General features: G+C 38.9%; 3 protein-coding genes across 4 annotated transcripts; all 3 read left to right on the forward strand.

Moving 5' to 3' along the window:
* Positions 1 to 502: 502 nt before the first annotated feature.
* LOC306963554 (transforming growth factor beta activator LRRC33-like) lies at positions 503 to 12,896 on the forward strand (the record flags this gene model as incomplete). Its single annotated transcript, XM_079557128.1, has 5 exons — positions 503 to 517; positions 1,588 to 3,225; positions 8,028 to 8,182; positions 8,853 to 8,926; positions 12,823 to 12,896. 5 exons carry the CDS (start codon positions 503 to 505, stop codon positions 12,894 to 12,896), a joined length of 1,956 nt encoding a protein of 651 aa, XP_079413254.1.
* A 2,813-nt stretch (positions 12,897 to 15,709) lies between these two features.
* LOC306962793 (gap junction beta-1 protein-like) lies at positions 15,710 to 17,902 on the forward strand. Of its 2 annotated transcripts, none has more exons than XM_079556083.1 (2): positions 15,710 to 15,849; positions 16,495 to 17,902. In XM_079556083.1, the coding sequence occupies exon 2, from the start codon at positions 16,509 to 16,511 to the stop codon at positions 17,331 to 17,333; it is 825 nt and encodes a 274-aa protein (XP_079412209.1). In that variant the 5' UTR covers positions 15,710 to 15,849; positions 16,495 to 16,508; the 3' UTR covers positions 17,334 to 17,902. The 2 variants fall into 2 exon arrangements, with proteins under 2 accessions (XP_079412209.1, XP_079412208.1); XM_079556082.1 differs by lacking the exon at positions 15,710 to 15,849 and adding an exon at positions 16,231 to 16,403.
* Positions 17,903 to 18,128: 226 nt separating this feature from the next.
* LOC306962792 (gap junction Cx32.2 protein-like) lies at positions 18,129 to 20,992 on the forward strand. Its single transcript, XM_079556081.1, has 2 exons — positions 18,129 to 18,679; positions 19,272 to 20,992. The coding sequence occupies exon 2, from the start codon at positions 19,296 to 19,298 to the stop codon at positions 20,382 to 20,384; it is 1,089 nt and encodes a 362-aa protein (XP_079412207.1). The 5' UTR covers positions 18,129 to 18,679; positions 19,272 to 19,295; the 3' UTR covers positions 20,385 to 20,992.
* The last annotated feature ends 2,707 nt before the right edge of the window (positions 20,993 to 23,699 follow it).

Consider the following 23,699-nt stretch of genomic DNA (forward strand, 5'->3'; position numbering starts at 1 on the left):
AAAAGCATTTGGTCAGTTCCTCATAGACTTTCTATTGGATTTCAGCCAAATACTTTGTTCCCCACTGTATCTCCTACATGAAGCAGCGGCAGAGGGGCTGGACCTGGAAGAGTCTATTAGCCTCTTCTCATTGCATGTGCAAGGGTGAAACTAAAAAATGTGATCTCAAATTTTAAGATGATGAAGCATCTCACTGCCTGGTCTAACTAGCTCATTTTTACAATAAAGATATAGTGATACTTTTTGGAAAACTTTATGCTGTACATATCTTGAAGATATGAAGTAAACAGGTTGATATAAAATATTTGTTTTTCTGATCGCCAACTTCCACAGTCCCGGCACCTGCTCCCAATCAATGAGTAAATTAGGTTTGATATGCAACTCGTGCACGCCTCACGCCTCCAGAAGGAGCAATATCTTATGCAGCTCAAATTCATCAAGTACAGTTGTAACTGTAGTGTTAAAGTCCTAAGAGCCTATGCCATTACCTTTAACAGCTTACATGAACAGATCTGAGGTAAGGCTTTGGCTTTAATGCTGCAGAAATCAATACTACTCTTTCCCAAAAGGAAATATAATTATGATCATGAACATTTCTGAATAGCAAGGAAATACAATTTCAACAAAGGAAAACACTTTGTTATCCAAGTGGACTGTTTTACCTTGGTGTTTGGAGAAGTAATGTCACTCTCATCCAAGCATATCTAAATTGATACATCTCTGATTTGTTCCTGATTTGTTCCGTCTATTGGGTGAATGTTCTGGATGTGTCAAGTTTTGTCACACAGTTGTGGGACAAAAGGTTCATACAGCTGCATTGAGGACAAAGTCAGCAGCTGAGTGCAGTAGATGCCAGATGTGAATTCTACTATACATGTTATACTGGAGGATAGAGCCACTGAAATTTCCACACGGTGTTTTGTTTTTTAGCTTAAGTAGATTGAAAGCATCCACAATCCACATTGGCCGCTTGCAATTCAATGACTATTAGGAACAGTGTATAGTGGTATTGCCTTGCCAGTGAATCTAGAGCGAATGTTTGAATGAATGGACATGTATTTCATGTCATTAACATGCATTGTCTTAACAAAAAAAACAAAAAAATCAGTGACAGCATAGGACATATTAACGTATATTTGCAGTTTTGCATTGTTGAAAATCAGCTTGATATACTTAATATCAGTATATTTACACTTTGTTGGGCATTCTTCTGTACAATGCTTATGCAAGCGACAATGGTTACTTCAGTGATAAAGTGTGTAACACATGTGGTATCAAGGAAACAAATGCATTCTAAATATAGCATCCTCAGAACCTATCTTTATTCCACAGCTGTTGCAACTTTTCCTCTTGTGTTTTTTGTGAGGTCTGCTAGAAACCCTGATGCAAAGAAGCTAGAACACACAAGAGTGAGAATGCTCAAACACACGAGTACGAGCTGTATTGTTTTCATTTTCATGCTGAGCAATGACATCTATACAATTAGACACCCATCCTCAAAGGCAAGATGAAAAGTGTCATTTTTTTTATTCTACTGTCAAAACAATTCCATGCATTTTATGATAACGGTTTGTGTTCTTTTCTTAGGAGCAGTCCTGGAGCAACCTCAACCTCTCCTCTGTCCCGCCAGATTTGGATGTGGGACTGAAAAGGCTGGACCTGTCCAATAACTACATCAGACGACTGCACGCGCTCAATTTGCCATACTTGGAGCACTTGGACGTGAGTTCCAACCAGCTGGATTTCATCTCTGAGGTCTTTTTCCAAAACTTGTCTCAACTTGAGGAGGTGAACTTATCCCGGAACACGCTAAAAAACAATCTCCACAATAATGGCAGGGCTTTCCGATCTATCAACAAACTAAAGATTTTGGACATATCTTTGAATGGCTTGAGCGACGAGGCAGTGAAATTGTACTTGCAAAACAAATTCGCTCTTGATCAGCTAATGTTGAGTGGTAATGCATTACGGTGGCTTTCGAGCAGCATGTTTGAAGATTGTATAAACTTACGAACTATTTATATTGACGACAATCTGATCTCGGTAATAGAGCAGGGAGTATTTGAGTCAATGAGGCAGTTAGAAACACTGCATTTGGCTCAAAATAACCTGGCTAATATTTGTGATTTTAAATTGTACAATCTTAAATATCTCAATTTGAGTAGAAATTCTATTGAGTTTTTTGTTACACGCCAAGACGACTTTCCATACAGACTTGAAATACTGGATTTGAGCTTCAACAAACTCCTCTATTTACCATTAGTGCCCAAACTTAATCACCTGAGGTATCTGCATTTACAACAAAACAATATTGGTTTCTTCATTTCAGAAGCTGAATTGGTATCAGAAAATAATGCTCTTTACAATAAGGTTGTACATGGGAATCGTATAATAGAAAATAAAAATTACCTTCACTATAACTGGAGACTTATGCCCCTGGTTTATATTGATCTAAGCAACAACAACTTTCAGACATTTCCATTAGAAACTTTAGGGCTTCTGTCTAGCTTGCAAATGCTCAACTTCAGCCAAAATTGTGTGCAAAACATTAGCTGGCATGTGAGAAAAGAAAGTGAAAGGGGAGTCACAAGACAGGCTTTCTACTCCTCACTCAAACATCTTGACCTCCAGAGCAACGGACTTGTTCATGTATCCACACTTTTTCTCGAGACACTTGTGCAAATAGAGACATTAAATTTGCAAGACAATTCAATCCAACCCTGCCCCTTTGAAATCAATCTTTCCTTACAGCAAAAACAACAACAAATGTCCTCCTGCGTGTCTTTTCGATCACTGAGGACTCTGAAACATCTCAACTTAAAAGAAAATAACATTAAGATATTTTATAACAGCACTTTGGAAAGGAATCCCATAGTTTCCCTAAATCTTGGAAGCAATCCTTCAATGGTAATCCAAAAAGGAGCACTAGAGGCTCTGCGGAAAACTCTAAGATCTCTGACACTCAGTGAACTCAACATCTCTGAGGTAGTTTTGCCCTGTATTCCAGCATTAACACAGCTCAACATATCAAATAACATCTTTGACCTTATACCCAGCGATATAGCCTGCTCACCCCTGACAGAAATAGACATAAGAAATAACATGCTACAATCTCTGAGCCCTTTCCCTAATGGCTTAGCTGAACATGTAAAAAAAATGTATATCAGTGGCAATCCGTTTGATTGCTGTGAGATTACCTGGTTGACTCTGTTGAATAAATCCAAAGTAACAGTGCCAGACCTGCAGAATGTCAAATGCAGACTTGGAAATGTCAAAGTTAAGATGGAGGAGTTTGTTAAAAATCTAACTAATGACTGTGGTGATTTGAAAAATACAAAACAAGATCATAGTATTGGCCAATTGGTGATTGTGATTGTATTGCTGTTGATATTTTTGATAGCTATTTTTATATTTTGCAAAAGAAAATTGCTTTCAACTCTTATTGTGTGATTTAAGATGTTGGCTATAACCTTGTTTCATCTGAAAATGTACATTTTATTCATCATGTAGCTACAAATAAATAAAGGGCACAAAAGTAAATACATTTTTCAGCGATGTTGCTTATGACATTTTATTATTCAGCAGGCGGGCTATTAAATTGGCTGATGTTTACAACTGAGAAATGGAATGAAAAAGCAAACACAAATTAAAGGTAATCTCTTTGTTTCACAAGTAATCATTAAAATGGAAGATCAAGGCCCTTCGTTTATTATGTGACATATTAAGTATACAGATGCCAACATCAGGGCAGGGTTTTGTCCACGATGATGACGGCCAAAAGTTACATTGTCGTTGATGGAAATAATGATGGAATGTAAATAACTGAATACATTTTTCAATATGGGCTACCTGCCCAGGGACTACAGGTGGAGATTAGCATATTGTGCTATAACCTGTCCTGCACCAAGCATCTCTCCTGACTTTGTCTTGTTGTGCACTGTCTCTGACAAATAAAAGAATACTATACCATTTTACTTTTAAAGCAAGGATATACATTTATGTTTTAGCAAATATGGTTTGGGTGCCTTTTTTGTAGTCCAAGGAATGATTAATCTGTCAAACATTTTTATTTTTTATTTTATTTTGTCTAATCCATAAGAGAAGGTACAGTTTTTTTTTTTTTTTTTATTGTTGCGATATTTCCATCAAAAAGGCCATATAAATGACTGCTGAAAAGGAAATACTAAGCAGCAAAAAACATAGAAATAAAATGAATAAAACTTGTAGTATAAAAACAATAATAAAAGGGCATCAGTCCATATACAGATTTTATTTTTTTACATTGCCTAGTTTTATGGCAATGTACAAAAAAAAGTAAATCATAAATCAATAAATCATCCCAAATTGTCTTAATTACTGCATTCATAAAATCAACGCTCTTGAGATTCAATATAAATTTGACAAATTTTGGGCTCAGAGGTCCTGCGGTTGGTAAAAATTGTTGTTTGAAATTAACTTTATGTGTAGGCTGTTTAATTATTCAAAAGAAAAGTTACCTTACATGTTTTGTAATATTGTAAAAAATAATCCAATGAAAATGACATATTATTTGATATGAGTGAATTTATAATATTGGGTGGCCGAGGGCTCTTTGGATCGACTAGAGAGGAACATGGGCCTGCTAGACTTTGAGAAGGGCTGATAGCAGGATTTTGGAAAGGCTCACATTTGGATTGGTGGGGCACAGTGTGCACGTGATTTCATCATGGCGCAGTGACCGTGAGCGATGATGCTGAAGAGGGGCTGGGCCGAATTTACTGCTGTTTCAGTGTTATATCTATGTGTTTAACTTAAACGAAGACGACGACGACGAAACGGTATATATTTACATTTACATGTTGCGGAATGAACATTGATATTTCTGAGATTCTTACATGCTAATTTGTTAGCTAGCGGTGTAGCTAACTCCCAAACGTGAGCTGGCCATGGGTGTTCAGCTGCAAAATCATCAGGTCCTAACCTGCCTCAAAATCTCCCCAAAAGTGCTGCTGACCTACAAACTGTTTTTACTGGAAAATGCCCGTAATGTGCTCAACAAACAGTTGGACAACTTGACTAACAAGGTATGATTGTTCTCGCATGCTGTCGATTGATTTGTTGTTGGCTAATGCGTGATGCTATGCTACACGTTACGTGCGCTCCGTGGACATTTGACCAGCTGCGCGTGCTGGAGGCGGACATGTTAAAGTCACACTAGTCAACAGCTGTGTTGATTATTGTCATGCACTTACCACACGCCAGTAACCCATTATTCTGACAACGAAGCAAGAGACAAATTAGACGACGCCTAGTCACGCATGAAAACACAGTCATGCAGTAAAAGGCCATTATTTGGTGAAATATTTCAAATTGTTCTTAATCACAATGAAGAATACATTACAATGCCTGATCAATGGACGTAATTACGTATTTTCATACTTGGTGGGTTGTGAGGTTATGCGAATATTTTTTGTTTTGTTTTAGTCTTAATAGTATTGCTTAATTGTGTTATTAGTGAGACCACCTTCAAAAATGAGTAGCTAAAAGTTGGACCATGTGTTCGATGTGATTGACTGGACTAAATAAAGACCAACATAGAAGTATTTACACGTGTAGGCTTGTCAAGATATCAACATTTGAAGTTCGATTTATGAGGGCGGCAAATATCTCGATAAACGATAATATTGAGGACCATTTTATGCCGACAACTTACTACTTCAGTGAAAATTACAGTGTGACCGGTAAAGATGAGAAAAAACTGTAAATATATATGCAAACGATAAAAGTTGATTTTATTATTGCAGGATGACAAATTGTTTTTGCGCGTGTCTTTTTAGGCCTATGAAGATGTCCACAGATTTATGAATTCATCGTTCCCTTCAAGTACATTCATGAATCTTTCACAGAGTTTGGATGCTAAATGTCAAGCCATTGACAAGTTGACAGATATTCTCAAAAACATTAAATTTGGTAAGTGAAGGGTCAAAGCTAAGCACCGACTACCTATTGTTGTTGTTATAAATATTGTCTCTGGTTTTCAGCACCTCTCCAGGATGTTGACAAACAGTATGCCCAAACCTCCCAAAATAAACCAATCAAAGAGAGAAGCATCTTCAAGTTTGGTCCTATGCTACAGAGCATGTTTATGACAAGGTCCATTGGCAAAGCTGTTCAGGTGCTTGGGGAGAGTCTACACTTTCAGCATTTGAAACATCTGGTCAATCCTCAAAAATGTGACCATAGGGTTGATAAAGTAAACCTTAGTCAAACTGCAACATCAGATGTCCAGGAGAAGAATGCCACTTGCAGTGCCTTATCCAGCCATAACAGCACTGGGCAGGATACTCCAATCTTGGGCAAAACGGAGCAAAGTAATGTGGAAAAATGCTCATCTCATGAGGAAATCCTGCCCCTAACTTCTGGTGACATTATCAAAACAAATGCTCACAAGCTACTGCTTCCACCAATACCAGCTATACCTAAAGAAACCAGCTCCAATAGAGCTTATCTGGGTGTCCCAATGACGAAATGGGGACGTGAAGATGATATCCAAGTGCAACATCAAAAACAAACATCCTCTCAGCTTCTGCACTTCCTCAAAGTAAAGGCTAAAAGCACAGGTGTGCTCAATGTAACTGTTATGGAGTGGAACAACAGTTTCTCAGGCCTGCCAGCACCGTCTCCAGCTAAAAACACCACAAAACAAGTGTACCAGTTCAAACAAGATGCTGCATGGCCTTCTGGTGTGCTTTCAGAGATCGATAACCACGCACCACTTTTCAAAGTAAAACGAGTTGACTCGGGTGGCTTTCTGACCTACTCCTGTGTGATTGCGACAAAGACTGAACTGTGGGACATAGGGGACATAGTTACAGATCTCGAATCTGAAAGTGGCTCAGTGTCCAGTGAAGAGACTGCACAGATGATGCCCTCTGATGAAAATCTCAAGTGGATTGATACTACTGTGCAGAAAGATGAGACCACTAATACAAAGCTGCACACAGTGAATGTTATAACCATCCCAAAGTTTCAAAATAAACGATTTGAAGAGATTGAAGTCGTGGTGTCTCACACTGTCAGTCCTGGCAACTTCTACATCCAACACAGAGATGCAAACGAAAAACTACAGACCCTTTTCTCTGAGTAAGTCATTTTGTACTATTTAAAACATTCTTTGAATTTTAAGCTTTTAGTCATGCTTACTATGTGTGTGTGTGTGTTTTTTTTAATATCCAGCGCCAGGAAAGAAAATGGTACACCAAACTGTATTCCAGACATTGGTACTAAAGTTGTGGGCTGGTTTCCCCAAGAGAAGCGATGGTGCAGGTGTCAGGTGACCAAGATATGTGGCATAAGTAAAGGTAAGTTCTTTGTCAGTGTTCTTTCTGTGCCTCTAGATGGCAGTGTTTCTACACGTGTGTGGAGTAATCTGCCCTGCGTGGAATGTTTGTTGCAAGATGATCTCAACAACACCACTAAGGAGATGTCCATTTGCCTGGAGGTGAAGAGGCTGGACTATGGGGACTCCTCCTGTCTGTCTTTGTCAAACATAAAGGAACTGACCTCTGAAATGGCTGTACTGCCACTCCAGGCTGAACAAGTATCTTTAGCACATGTAAGTGTCAGACTCATTTTTGGCTGTTGTTGTTTTTTGTTTTTTTTTTATACAAAGAAAAAAAATAAAACACTGTATAATTCAAGTTTTGTTCAAATTTTTTGGTTCAATTTTTTTTTTTTAATTAGAATTTAATTCTGATCTTAAAATGGAGTCTTGTACAAATATTTTCTTGTCAAATAGACGTTTTTACGTGATTATTATAGATTTTTTCTGGGGGAAGGCTCTTGAATTCACATTTATTCATGGGTTTATTTGGTGTTACAGATTAGGTTTTATATTGGTTCATGCTTTTGTAAATGCTTGAAGCACAGTTCAAGTGAATTATTGGAATTTGTCCACATTTAATAAGAAATGTTCTTGTGTCTAATGAGTGAATACAGTAAGCAAATACATGAAATGCATTATCTATGTTCATGCTGCTTTGCTTCAGGTGTCGCCTGTGAACGGAAGAGACTGGTCTGATGAAGCAGTGGACTGGTTCAGACAAATGGTGCACAAAAGGACACTTTATGCCAGACTGTACCCGGAGGGCCACCGCATCCTAGTGGATCTCTTCCTGGAAAAAGGAAAGATCCAAGCCATGAGGTAATGTAAGAAAAAGCAAATCAAAAAAAGCAAAAAATGAAAGATTAAATAAATTGAGTACTTGATGTACAATAATGCTGGTTAAAAATGACAACAAAGCAAGTGCCCAGTTTATTTGCTGAGAAAGACTTTTCATCAAGTTTGCAACAACGCTCAGAAAAGCACTGATACAGAGACAAAAACAACAGTTGTAGTTTTATTCACTTTATATTGGAGCCTGCAACACTGCCTCACCAGCTGTAGACCTGACTGCACTAAGTAGTTGGTCAATAACTTGGATCTGTAAAAAATGTGTGTTGATGACTTGCTTTTTTGATATTTATAAGTATGTTTAAACATATTAACTTGCCTCTCCATAGATTGTACAGGGTGGGGCGTGGTAACCTTTTGTCATCACTTAGTAATTCCCCAGCCGTGTCCCTGATCACAAATTGATTTAATTAATTAATAAGAAATTAATTAATTAAGAAAGAAAGAAAGAACGAACAATCCCTGATTTATAACGATCGTCTACCCTGGAAGGCCTACAGAACAACAACTGACCCGAAATTGCCAATATACTGGTCAACGTGCTTGAAAGAGAGTAGATCAAAGCTTTCAATTTAGTATTGTATAAAGTTAACTCTAATAGCGATACACTGTCATTTGCCATGTAATATCTCTTTTGTAGGAGAGGTGCATCCCTGTCTCTGAGACTGACCCAGAACGGACACGCTAAGCATGCCAAACTGAAGAATGGTGTTGGTAAGTGAATTATGTAAATACTGTATAAAGGCTTGCGTTAAAACTGTCTCTCTGAAGATTTTTTTTTGTACTTGTTTCAGGAACTGTGCAACTTAAAATGAAGAAAAAAGACTTGGAATGGGAAAAATACCTTATCTCATGTTATACTAAAAGTAATTCACAGGGCTGTATTGGAACCGGATAACACTAAGTGCACATGTAACAGCGCAGTCAAAACTTCTAATCTAACTTTTTTTGCATAAATAATTTTCTTGTGTTTTTGATAGAAAGTCATTATTACTAATCAACACTACCACACAAGGGCGGTATGTATTAAGTATGTATGTTCACAGTGACATGCGTCACTAAGTGGATCATGTCACTAATTGGCCAAAAACTTTATTCCAAACAATCGAGATGCAGTAACACAAATATATTATTCTGTTCTCAGTTCTGTTTAAGATGACAAGAGCTTGTTTTATTATTTTGTTACAGAAAGACCTTTTTGACTCCTTGCTAGATCTTGTGCATTGCTTGTCTTTTTGGTTTATGTGTGCGTTTGCCCTTTTGTCAAAGAAATTTAATTTATCAGACACATCCCCCACACTTCTCTGTGATACAGTGAGGGCTATGGCTTAGCCAATACAATAGCCTATTTAATTACCATATAAACTGGTATAGGCTGAAGGTGAAATCGGTAATGATTGTAGCATCATTGACATATACTGAATTTGTTTCATTCTTCATGGCGGATTTTCTCACCTTGTCTTCCATTTTAATAAAATTTCATGACTGCACACACACTGGCATACACCCTGAGGTCAAACAATACATATTTTACTGTATGAAGTGTTATAAATCCATGACAAAGCTGCAATACATTGTAGAGACGAATCCAGCTCACTTTTACAGTTTTTTTTAATAAAGTAATTGAACCAACTTTTGCGGACTTCTGGTTTTAATTAAAAGAACAATATATTGCATACATGTATCGGTAAATGCTATATTGTCAGCAACATTTACACTCAATTTCCATTCAACTCCTTAAATCTGAACCACATACAACTTCTGACTGACACTTACAAAGCTTTATGACCATGATTGTGGTGACCATGGATTTTAATCACAATTTGATGAAAATTTGGTAAATAGTCCGAAGCTAAGTTTGACACACTAGGCTAGAGAAACATTCTGTATAGGTGTGTATAGATCATTTATTCAGTGGACATTTTATATGCTCAATTGTAAATCTTTTCAGAAAAAAAAGCATACATTGATAAGCAATTAAAGTTAATGGCAAAATTGTATGTAAATTATTGTTTTTGTCACCAAAACTTCACAATTGTTTCCACAAATCAACAGACGTTTTAGTTCTGAACTCTGGCATTGTCCACTTTCAATGTGTTCCATTTTGTTTCATTTTGTTTACCATAAGTTCTTTGTATCTTTTAGTTATGCAGTCAGAGCTGGGCATTCGGTCTGTTTGGTTTTGAGAATATAACATTATCTTCTGTGATTTGAAACAGCCTAAGATCATTTGTTTGTAATTGTTTTGCTGTAGCCTAATAAAGATGGATATCTTTGCTTCCATGTCATGCCTATTGAGTGTAGATTGGACTAGGCCCTATAGCATGAATATAAATGAGATACGTTCCACTGAAGGAAATTGCAGACCACCCAACACTTCCTACATGTGTCATAAGTGACGCAGAACAGCTCACGGCACATTATGCTGCTGTAGGTCACTAGACAGGCCATAACAAAGCTGCATTGTTCCAGCACAGGAATGAATTCAAGTTTAATGTTAATGTAAAATGGACTTGTACGTAGGCATTGAACAAAGGAATTGACCTATCCTTCATAGATTTTTTTGGTATTATAACAATGAATAAAATAAAAGTACAAATTGAATGTAAAATCTTTGAAACTGTATGACTAGTTATTGTATTTGAAGGAAGGAATGTTGAGAACTGGACACTGTTTCCTGGAAACATCCCAGAGGAAAGAAAATCCCAATTTGAGATCTTAATATTGTCTCAGTTCTTTCTCCTAGACCATTTTGAGCAGTGTTTAAGACCAAAGTGAGCTCATGGCTTATTGCTCCTGTTTCTTGTTTTTGTCTCTTGAGCAACAGGCTGTGCAAAAGCTCAGGTCAGACTCCAGTGTAGATTTGAAAGAGATATCACTTTGTTCTTTATCAAACCTCAAACTGTCTCCACATTGGTGTCTTCACTTTGTCTCAAGTTTAGAAACCAGAGAGATTTCACTTCCAACTGAATCAGGTCTCATTCCAGGCTCTTTCTGTGTCTCTAAAATTTCCCTTTACAGACAATAAAAACCCAAGAAAAAAAAAAAAAACAGTCTTAAAAAAATTGTTACCTGATTCACAAATAAAGATTTGTATTTATCATGAATAACACATTTTTCTATGCTCAACACCATACTTTCAATGTCTCTCTTTGGTTTGACTCAAGTCATATACATATTTTTTTAAATTATTACTATAGTTTATTTATGCTGTGAATTTGTCATTGTCTAGCCTATGCATTTGGGGGAGGTAAATAAATAAAATGGAATTGCATGGATGCTATATTATTATGCTCGGTAGGTAGTAATTTATAAATAATAACCTTTTTTTTTCTTTTCAAACAAACGGTTCGCGTTCGCAGCTTGAACAAGGATAAGCTACAAAGTCATTGGTTAGCGCCAATTTTTCAAATTCACTATCAGTCATGTAATTGGCTAGGAGCCTTGTCGCTCACTGTTGCTGAGCTCTGATTGGTTGATTTGTCCAAAGTGGCTGGTGGTCAGTGGCACCGAGCAGCAGCGCACGGAATACAGCAAAACTACTAATAATCCTGATGGAAAATATTATCCACCAACTACAACATTGAAGGTAAGACCAAGTTTCATTTCTGTTTAGCCTTCCTATTATTTACTGTGGCTTGATTTCCCTACCAGGCGCTGCGAGTGCAGCAAAACAGTTGCGGAAGCTATGTTGTATTATAGCACTATGCTAACTAAACGGGCATCGTTTTACTGTCCAACTCTCTCCCAACATGGGCATGCCATATAGCGTTGGAAAGCACAGAACCTGCCGAGTTATGTCGTCGTATTAATTTAACTCCCAGAACGACTTTTTTCCGCCGCGATCGCGGCTATGCTAGCCTTAGCTGTTAGCAATGTTGTTAGCTTTGTGTGCACAAGCTGTAACGAGGAATCGGAAATTACATTTCTTTGTGGAGGCATGAATGTATTATTTGTTAAGATTAGGAACACCAATTGATATATTCTCATAATAATTATTATAATCCTATAAAGCAACGATATTTGTATCAGAACAGTATGTGTTTTAACTTTGCACTTCTAACTAAATATGCCTGCAGCTAACTTTGCTTGATGGAAACAAGAGGATGGGGAGAAGAGGGAGACCCACATACACCCTGAAATGTAAGTTCACTCTCATTCATTTATGCATAATATTAGGCAGTGTCTTCAGAACTGTCTGGCTACAAACTCGTTTTGCTATTTTGCTGTCTCCTTATGAAAATGTATAAAGACATCCTGTTCAATATATCCACTTAGAATCAGTTTGAGAAATAAATTAAATTATTAGTTATTACAAGACAAACCTGATTTAACACTGTGACGTTATTTTATATTGCTAAATAAACCTAACCTTTACCTACCGGTAACCTAATCAAAATCATTTCCCAAACTTTAATTGTTTCTATACTTGCGCGTTTTCCAACGCCTGGCCCTTAACCGGTAGAATTTGTCCATATCAAATGCATGTGACAGCAAAATAGCTGAGAAGCGTCCCACGGCATTGTAGACACTTCTGTAATATTAATATTTTTTACTCTGAGTTTGCATTTACTATAGGTCATATTCTTTTTTCCTGTTTTGATTTTCAGATCTGATTGCCATGTCCTATAACAGCCTCATGCACGGCCCTCTAAACTCAGAGACATCCACCGTTCTCTACTAGTATACCCCAGGCTCCTGCTATCCCTCAGCCAAGTGGGAGAGTTGACCAACTAGAGGAGTTTCTACAAAAAGTAAGTAGTATTTATCATTTAACATTATGCTTTTTATTTACAGTATAGGCTATGCCTCATTTACTTATTACTTTTTATGGTATTTTCCTTAAACATAATCGTGGCTGAAATACATGACCTGAACTTTTCCTCCTGTTTTCCTGTGTTGCAGGTTGTGTACAGCTGGAGGCAGGACACAGATTTTGCCCAATACCATGCGACCAGCTTAATTACAAGCACTTCAAAAGTGAGTTTTTGATTAGAGCAGGCATGTGACACCAGTGGTTTTAAATCCGCATGCAGCTCTTCAGCTCTCCTCTTGTGGCTTTTAGTTATATCTGGGGAAAAGGGGTCTGGTGACTTAAATGATTGGCTGCATTTCCTTGCAGATACCGATTTAATATTTCCAGTTAATATTGCAGACTACATAGTTCTTCTTACACATTAAAACATATTAAAAAAAATAATATATATATATATATATATATATATATATATATATATATATATTTAATATTTCATTGCTGCAGAGTCTTGCAGAGTCTTGTCCAAAGACCCACTGTACTTTACTGGCTTTCAACTCAGAGTTTTGTAGTTTATTATAGCGTTTACTCCAATTGTGTTATTTATATATTTTTAATAGTTTTAAGTGCATTATTTGGATGTAGTATATTATGTTTCTTTTGTAAACAGACTACAGTTTGTATATGTAATTGGAACTTTTGGCAAGTGTATGGCAATGTTTGATCCTTAACCTTAATAGGACGGTCCGCAATGAAATGATGACAGACATTAAACATTAAATGTTTTTGTTTGTTTTGCAGCAGAAGAATGAAGAAGGGGAAAAATGGACACCAAGCAGATGTTGCCACCGATCATCTTAACAAATCAAGATTGAACCCCAATGTGATGACAACAGAACATCCCCAAAAACATTGAACTGTTTCCAGAAGGTGAACAAATCAGCAACTTTCCTGGACTAATGGACTGTTACCTTTGGGCATTACTGAAAAAGTCCAGAAGGATAAAAGCTTGAAGTCAAGACACAGGACCTTAATATGATCTAACATCATCTGTGGGATCTTCAGCAAGGGTGCCCAAGGGCAGCCTTTTTTATTACTTGGGTGTCACACATTGTTAGAGATGGAACTTGTTACTTTAATAATTCTACTCGATTGAACTCTTGTTAACTTAACAGACAGCTGACATTAAAGTTCAACCTTGCACCATTTAATGTTTTACCAGTTCCTCCAGGAATAATCCGCTATTTTCTTTGCTTCTTCCCTGCAAATACTATTTCCTATCAGTAGAAATCCATTTTACTTGTTACTATTGGCATGTGCCAAAAACATATATTTTTTTCCTCTACGGTTAAAACAGGGAAGAAAAGTTAGATTCATTGCAACTTTTGGAAAAATGACTGAAATCAGGCACATACTATATCCTACAACAATAACAAAAAAGGCCTGCAAAATCCTGGAGGGACTGTTTTACTGCTTTGACCATATGCTGTAGCTGCTCACACTTCAATAGGTGGCCTTCGATGAAAATGTTTTTATTTATGTATGCTAATATTTGTTGTGTCGCATACATTAAATAAATGTATATTTTGCTATTTAAGTGAGATTGAATCTTTTTCTCCATTATGGCTTGTTTAGAAGCTTTAGGAGCCATAAAAACTTTCTCCCTGGTGTCTCAAGTGGGTCTCACCTCTAGTCTCATTTGTTTCTCCCTGGTGTCTCAAGTAGGTCTCACCTCTAGTCTCATTCGTTTCTCCTAAAATTCACTAGGAGCAATAGAGGAGAATCTCATTTTCGTCTCTTGAGCTTAAAAAAAGCCACATTTGAGCAGCAAATTTTTCCTCTGGGATAGCCTAAAGGGCAGAGCATCACATTTTTACTGGGGGCCACATGAGAAACCTGAATTGTGTCAGAGAGCCGCACCAATGATAACTTGTGGGCTACTTCATTTCTACCAGATACATTAGAACCATGATGCTCCTTATGTTTCTGATGGTCCTTATGTTTCTGTTTTGGGACATCCATCCATCATTCTGTTCAATGATAATCCTCCTGTTTTCAGAGGCATACTTTAGCCACGTGGGAAATGCTGAATTTGTTGTTTTGTTTTTACGGAAAAGTAGCTGCGTCCCAGAGTAAATGTGTTGTTTGCCCTTCTCCTGCCATAGCAGCTTATCACATATAAATACAATTATGGCTCTGGAGATTGTGGAGATCCTCACTAAAAACATCGTCTGCACCGGAAAAGTTCGCTCATTTACTAATTGGTTAAATCCATGTCACCTGACCGACCAATAGGAGAAGTGAATTTGAAAAAGTGTCAGTGTTTGAGCATAGAGCTGTCATAAACAGAGAAGCACAGAATCATAATTTTAATGTAAAGGCAGCATTTCAGTATTACACTGAACACCAAAATATTTTTTTTCTTACTATTTTCAAAGGATTGTTTTTTTTCTTGACAGTTTTCCAGAGAGCAGTTTACATTATTGGTTTGAATGGACTTGTCAGTGCCCCAGCTCTGAGTGGCAGGCTGAGGTCAAAGCTCTCCCTCCCCTCTCTGTTCCAAGCACAATAAATAATGTGGCAGGCTTGGCCCTTTGTGTCCACACAGATTCTTCTTTTGCCCAGAGTGGGCGGAAATCGAGGCGTTTGATCTGAATTGTAAAGGGGCTTGTTGCAGCCCAATAAAGAAGGCCATTGTATGCAAATAGTTTATATAAGAGCATATGACTGTTACGGTGCAGGGCAGTGGCTAGTGGCGGAGGAATGATTTGCATTTTCCAAACGCATGCTGTTTTAAATCCAACACTTTGGCTTACAAAAAAAAAGATTTTTACATTTCTACACATTTTGTACACATAATTGTGTACCATCACAGCTTAAGGTAATCTATATATTTAATATCAATACACTTATTGTTATTCATTGTTTTGTGTATTGTGTCATCGACAGGCAGACTTGTCATAGATGTCACAACCTTAGATCTTTGATTGTATGATTGCAAAGTATTAGTCAAGGGTTATATTTTACATATATTTTAAGTCCACCACTGGTCTATTGAACAATAGAGGTCTGTGAAAGGATGTCTTGGCGAACCCTTGGAACATTTATTGGCAGTCGGTCAGTCTGTAACTGGGCTGTAGGTCAGTTTGGGAGTACAGTATTAATACAGGGTCAGAATACCACGTGACTTATTGAATGATCTGCAATTGGCTTTGACCTGTTGCGTATTGTGACGGTGCATGGTGGTAGGCCATCGCCCCTGCTTTTATACAGCCACTGGGCTTCTAGTCTTGTTCCTTACTGTGGCAAAAACTGGATAGACTACCAATAGCTGAAGATGGCAACTTTAAACCTGGCACCACGTATGCCGCTTGCACTACCAGCTAAGCCTATGGTTAATCTCAAGAGTTGATCAACTACCTGCATTATGTGACTGTGAGTGCAACCTAAACCTATTGACAGTTACCAATGATTAGAGGGGCAAGAGTGAATGTTACATAATGATCACGTATGTTTTGTTTTGCAGACCTGGAGTCGAAAATGAACTGGGGTTCCTTTTATGCCGTGATCAGCGGCGTAAACAGGCACTCTACTGGAATTGGACGTATTTGGCTTTCTGTCATCTTCATTTTCCGAATCCTGGTGCTGGTGGTAGCAGCAGAGAGTGTGTGGGGCGATGAGAAGTCTGGCTTCATCTGCAACACGCAGCAGCCTGGTTGTAATAGTGTCTGCTATGACCAGTTCTTCCCCATTTCTCACATCAGGCTGTGGGCACTTCAGCTCATTCTTGTGTCCACTCCTGCCCTGCTTGTGGCCATGCATGTGGCCCATCAGCGACACATCAGCAAGAAGATTCTAAGGAGGTCTGGCCGTGGCAGCCCTAGGGAAATTGAACACATCAAGAACCAGAAGTTTCAGATCACTGGAGCCCTGTGGTGGACATACATGATCAGCATCATCTTCAGAATCCTGTTTGAGGTAGCCTTCCTCTACATCTTCTACATGATCTATCCTGGCTTTAAAATGGTGCGCTTGGTGAAGTGTGACTCCTATCCCTGTCCAAATACAGTGGACTGTTTCGTGTCCAGGCCCACAGAAAAGACTATCTTCACCGTCTTCATGCTGGCTGTGTCTGGAGTTTGTGTGCTGCTCAACCTGGCTGAGGTACTTTATCTGATGGGAAGAGCCTGCAAGCGCTGCTTCTGCAGATCTGAGGATGAGTCTAAAGCCGATTGGATCAGCCAGAGATTGTCTTCATATAAACAAAATGAAATCAATCTGTTGACGGATCAGTCTCTCAAGTCAAAGTTCACTGTGACGAAAAAGAGTCCGACTGAGAAAGGAGAGAGGTGTTCAGCCTTTTAGACTTTTCAATGCCTCCAAAGTGAACCTTACTCAGCAGCTTTTACCAACACTTAACTTATACTGTACTGTATGTATGACTGCTGATACATATGTTCATGAAATGTTTGAACTTAATTGTAAGCAATATCAGTACCAATGGTTTACAGTTATTGCATATTGCAGATGTCAGGGTTTATCACTATGTGGACTGTAATGTCCTTTAATTTATTATAATCCCAGATTACATTAAAATGACAGATGGTGAAGGAAATATGCTGACAAAATGCCCATTATTTGTGGCTCATTCACTTTACAAGACAGGAACAAGTGATTGATTGAAGTGAAATATTGGGGAGAGAAATTCAGAGAACTGACTGAGCCGTTGAGGGCCAGCTGACAGTGGCCTGCACTTCTTTACCCCCGCCTTAACCAAACGCATTTTCTCTAGTTCGGCTATACCCAAATCTAAAGCTTCTTGACTGGAGCGCACAGTGTATAGCAAGGGTAATGCCTGATTTGAAAGCTAAGACCTACAAAACTGATCTACGATTTTTCCTCGTGTTGTTGCGATGTTGACATCACTTTTTTGTCTTTTTTGGGTTTTTTTCGTGAATTTTTTTGTAATGTTTTTGCTACATTTTTTAGCTTTTTTTTTGCTATTTTTTTTTTGCGCTTCCATCCTTGTTTATGTCTCGTTTTTGGCGCTATTTTGACGCTTTTTTTCAAGAAGCGGTCAGATTTGGGTAATTCTGAACGGGAGAAAATGTGCTCAGTTCAGGAGGGGGTTAAGAGGTTAAACCCCCAGGCCACTGTGCAGCAAGAAATGCCTGTTTTCTTTTTAATACTGGTGTTTTGTTTACTTTGTGTAATCCAACATAGATGAGAGTGATTTCCATCCATTGACCCCCACATACATACACACCCCTCTAATGGGAGACCTTAGTGCTATAATTAGACAGTTCGAACACTTGCAGTTGGGCAGATATAGCGGACATATTCATTGGTGGGCTGCCCTGTCAGTCATTGTAGTATGCAAGTGGGGGCTCTGACAGTTTACATGAGTGAGTCCTGTGCCAAAATTAACTGTGAGGGGGAGGGCAGCCTGGACATGGCGAGAGTTAAACTTCTGCCTTGCATGTTGTAGCCAGTGGTAAGGCCGATTAGGTTCAACTTTTAAAGATTTTCTTTTAGGGATTAATAAGTGTGAACAACAGTTTGGACAGAAGAAGTCTACTTTTCCAGTCTATTCAAGGGCACTGCGCTGCCCAAAGGCCTGCTGTGCGCCGAGGCCTGTCCAGACAGAGGCGGCCTCATGAACCTTGGAAGCCGCAGAGGGATTCAACACAGGGGATGTATCAGCTGACAAGGTGGGTTAGCACCAATAACATGCCAAAAGGTTTATCCATGGCCCAGGTTTTTCTGTGATGGAAAAATGTTTCAGAAGTTATTTGCTCGCTTAAGCACGCAATAAGAATTAAACTCACTGTAAAAAAAAAAAAATCCTTAATGTTTTCTTTAGTTATTGTAAAAATTGTAAAAAATATTAAAACTGAGACGTTGGTAAGATCAAAACAGATTCACCGTAGGCTCATATCAAATTTGACAAAGTCGTGTGAACTTTGAATTGTTTTGTACAGTATTTATTTATACTTAACTGTATGTGTGGTTACTTACTGACATACCACTGGAGCAGTGTTTTATTTCACTGCTTGTGGATCATGTTTCTGTGGCCGGAGAGCCCTTCTGAAGTCAAGAAGTGCAAAAACATAATGGGAAGCTGGCTCCCTCCTGTCCACACTTCCCAAATACATGTACTTCTCCTCCCCTAAAGTAAATATAAACCTGTGAACATCCATGTGGAAAGACCTCTCAATTACAATATAACATCAAAGATTTGCTTTTTAGACCGTTACTCCTTTTTGTAATGGGCCGTCACTGTACATATCGCTTTATGTTTAGTTGCAGGCGTGAACTCGCAGAGCCATGGGGGACTGGAATTTGCTGGGGAAGCTCCTTGAGAAGGCCCAGGAGCACTCCACAGTGGTGGGGAAAGTTTGGCTCACCGTGCTGTTCATCTTCCGCATCCTGATTCTGAGCGCCGCCACTGAGAAAGTCTGGGGGGACGAGATGTCCGGCTTCACCTGCGACACCAAACAGCCCGGTTGTCAAAACGTCTGCTACGACTACACTTTCCCCATTTCACACATCAGGTTCTGGGTGCTGCAGATCATATTTGTGTCCACGCCCACACTGGTCTACCTGGGACACATCCTCCATCTTGTGAGAATGGAGGAGAAACACAAGGAGAAGGAGAAGGAAATGGAGAAACTTCATGCAGAGAAGCAAGCTTTTATTCCGGATGCTAAGCCCAAAAAAAATTTGGTGAGAGACAATAAAGGGCGAGTGCGCATCCAAGGGGAGCTCCTGCGCACGTACGTGTTCAATGTAATCTTCAAGACACTGTTTGAGGTGGGCTTTATTGTAGGCCAGTACTTTTTGTATGGCTTTGAACTGAAGCCGATGTACACGTGTAACAGGCGGCCCTGCCCTAATACAGTGAACTGCTACATTTCCCGCCCCACGGAGAAAACCATCTTTATCATCTTCATGCTGGGAGTGGCCAGTGTGTCACTACTGCTCAACCTCATAGAGATCTATCACCTGGGATGCACCAAGTGTCGCCAGGGAATCACATACAGGAGAAATAAAGAGTCGGTAGTAATCATCTCGAAAGACCCTAGTGAGACCACTGTGCCAATAGTTCCAAGTTATGAAGACTATTTCGGTGGGCACCCGCCAGTCCAGCCTGCCTTCCCCCCGAGTTATAACCTTACCTCCCCGATAACCGACGGCATGGACTCCCCTTTCCAACCGTACCATAGCAAAACAGCCTACAAACAGAATAAGGACAACATGGCAGTGGAGAGGAGCAGCATAAGCAAAGCAGAGGAATGTGACCTGAAAGGCAAGAAGGGAGCAGGTTCAGCCCCAGGGTCGCCCACACAGGCCAGGCCAGGGCGCAGCACTAAACACAGTAGCAACAAGACCAGAATAGACGATCTGAAGATATAAGGTGCCATACATTTCTCTCTACGGCGTCTTAAATTGCTGTGAAGGGATCATGTGATGTTTTGAAGCAATCATATGTCCAATGTCTGGACTGTTTAAAGGTAGCGATGACTTGACTACTATTAATGTCGAACGAGAAGAAAGTTGTTCTTAAGTTATTTTTAGGCTGGTCTCAGAACTGTAGTAATAATACTGCTGTGTCATGTACGAGTCCCAAGCCCGGATAAACGGCCTGGCATCTGCTATAATGTCCAAGGAGATTAGTTCCCTTAGCAATGACATGGAAGGATGGAACGGTCAGAAAAAGTCAAAACAGTACCAACAATTGAGCACGGTTGGGGAGTATTCATTTTGTTTTTGCCGTCAATGTCACAAAACATTTCAGTTGACTTGAAACAAAGCGTTGTGCAATAAAAGACCATATTCTGTGCACTGGAAATGCTCAGATGTATTCCAGAAAGAACATGTAGTGGTCTCAGGAGTTCTGTCACGTTTTATTGAGTAAAGGTAAAAGTAGAAATTTGCAACCACATTGTTTTCAGTGATGTTTAAATTGTCATTTGTTGTGTGTAAAGCACTTTGTATTGACAGAATTTGTAAACTGAAATAAAAGCGTCTTAAGTTAACTGCACATGTCACAGCGAAGAGAACATTCACCATATTCAGTTTAGATATTTATTATATTAATATCATTATAAAGGAATCTGAATCAGAATAGGTTTTATTGCCATTGTCAGTGAACAGGTCCACAAACTAGGAATTTTCTTTGGTGCAATCGTGCAACATGAAACATAAAACTTAAAGCCACCCCGCTTAACATTTCTCCCAATAAATTGAATAAAATATGAGCAATAATTCTCTTAAAGATATTTTAATTGTTGAAAAATATCTTTTTTTAAATGTAGGAACAAACATGCTCATTTGCTGTGAGCAACTCAACTCACCTCTCCTCAGATCTGAATGTAACTTTACTAGATGCGGGGGCGTTTCCAGCTCGTCTCCATGGAGATGTTGAATAAAGGCAGCAAATATGAGATTTAAACAGGTTAGGTCCTGATCCAAATCTATAATTTGATTATCCACAGCAAAAATAGCATTTTCTGTGTCCCTCTGCTTAAAAAGCGTGTTATACTGCTGGCAACAGTATATCTTGCCTTTGCTCTGCCCGATCCCGTCAGATCTCGGAGGCTAAGCCGGAAAGACTGGTTGGTGCTTGGATGGGAGACCATTTGGTAACACCAGGAAGCCTGGGTGAATGTAGTGAGTGAGTGGCTGGTGGTGGTCGGAGGGGCCGATGGTGCAGATTGGCAGCCTCACTTCTGTCGGTCTACCCCCAGGGCATTATGGAGTGAACAAATAATGCAATGTAAAGCGTCTTTGAGTGTCCATAAAAGCACTATATAAAATAAATGCAGCATTCTTCTTATTATTATTATTATCTAAAACATTATGCAGTGTGCCTTTAAGTGCCAATGATTTTGTACTTACTTCATCCATCTCTCCGTCCTCAAAAATCTTCTCTCCACATTTGCAGTAAAATACTCATCAGTGTAGAAAGCGTAGTAAATGCAACATGTCTAAAGTTATAAAAATCTTTAGACGGGACATGCTGATTTGATGTTTATCAGTGCCAGAAACTATAGATTTTATGTTCTCCATGTCATTTAAGAAAACAAATGCTAGTCTAACAAGATGAAATAGCTGGCATCGCTCTACGTAATGTGTAACCCCATAAATCTCCAAAACTATTTCAGAAAGGGGAGTAGCATAAAGCAAAGTGATCTAAAACACTCATGATCTGTGTACACGGTTTGTGGTCATCTGTTGGAAAGGTGACACTTTAAAAGCTGACAGTTGAGCATATGTGAGTTATAGCTGTGTGTGGATATCCAGGACTTTGAAACAAAAACCTTCTTGTCCAGGGCCAAAAATGTCAACTGTATCAAAAAGTTGGACTATTATTGAAGACGTAGCATATTTCACCTCGTTTATGGGGAACACCATGTCTGTGCTGTAAACATGGCTATACAATGTTAGCTACAGGAGGCCCAATCTGAATGTAGAATCATTGGTGGAATAAACTAAAAGCAGCCTAAGTTAAGTTTAATTTTCGGTATTTTTACATTTAATAATAATAGTATTTTACTTTTCTATAAAGAACAGGTATCTGTACTTTCTTCTCACCTACGCTTTGCGGATTAAAAGTAAATTTGCTCTGCAGCCAATAGTCTAGTACAGACATTCCCAAAGTTGGAGCATCGTAGTCCACTTATGAAAACCCCATGGGGTCAAAGAAATTGCTTGCTAAAACAAAAAGAAAAAAACAAACAAATAACAATGGCATTGTACAATGTAGTCTAATTAAAAGGGGGAAATTTAAATAAATGCACACTCTTTCCTTACACCTCACTTTTCCCCCCAATGTACCGTGTTTACAGCCCGCACCCCGGCAGTGCCTCCAAGGTCCACCAGGGGACCCCGGACCCTAATTTGGATATCACTGGTCTAGTGGCAGCTGTAGGCTACTTTCCAGTCCTCAGGGTCACCTGTGGGTTCCTGACTTCAACCATTTGCTGATTATCACGCTTTCACCCCCTTTCACTCTGAGATGTCCTGTCGAACAAGATGTAGGCTATGGGTTAAAAACTAATCCGTAAAAATATGTTCTATTTTTTTTTTTTTTTTTTTCGTTTTTTGTTTATGATCTATTTCTATTTTTAATTAGCCTAGTTCTTCGTAGGCGCACAAGGTGAATCCATGGGCCTGTTTTCCTCACTACAGGGAAGACCTATCGCTCTTGAAGATTTGGATAAGTAAATTGTGGGCAATCCGAATCAGAGGCCATCAGCGTAGAGTCCAATCATCGGTCTTTATTATATTGCCTAAATGACTGGTGGGCTTCCTTTTTCATAGGCGAGATCCGTTTGATAAGCACGCCATCTGCTGGACATTCTGGGGAAGTGCCGTTGATTGTGGAACAGACACAGACAGGTAGTTTACTCAGTTTACATTTAGGCTACGTAACGACCTTAAGCTTAACTTTTTTCTTACAAACCTTTTCTTATAAATTTGCACCCAAAAAAATGTATTTAAAAATTGCAACTTCTTTCTGGCAAAATTACCTTTTGTTTTCAAGCAGTTTTGTACGTTTTCTAGCTCACTCATTTGTGTCTTTTCTCTTGAAAATTTGCACACACACACGCACGCACGCGCCTGATTCAGCAGGTTTGTCACCTCATCGTCAACACCAGCCTGTGACCTCTTGTCCAGTTTTGTAACTGCTGAGTGCTTGTGGTTTGTTGTATTGGGAAGTTGTTG

Source organism: Gobius niger, assembly GCF_951799975.1.
Source record: "Gobius niger genome assembly, chromosome: 5".
In the NCBI taxonomy this organism is placed as follows: domain Eukaryota; kingdom Metazoa; phylum Chordata; class Actinopteri; order Gobiiformes; family Gobiidae; genus Gobius; species Gobius niger.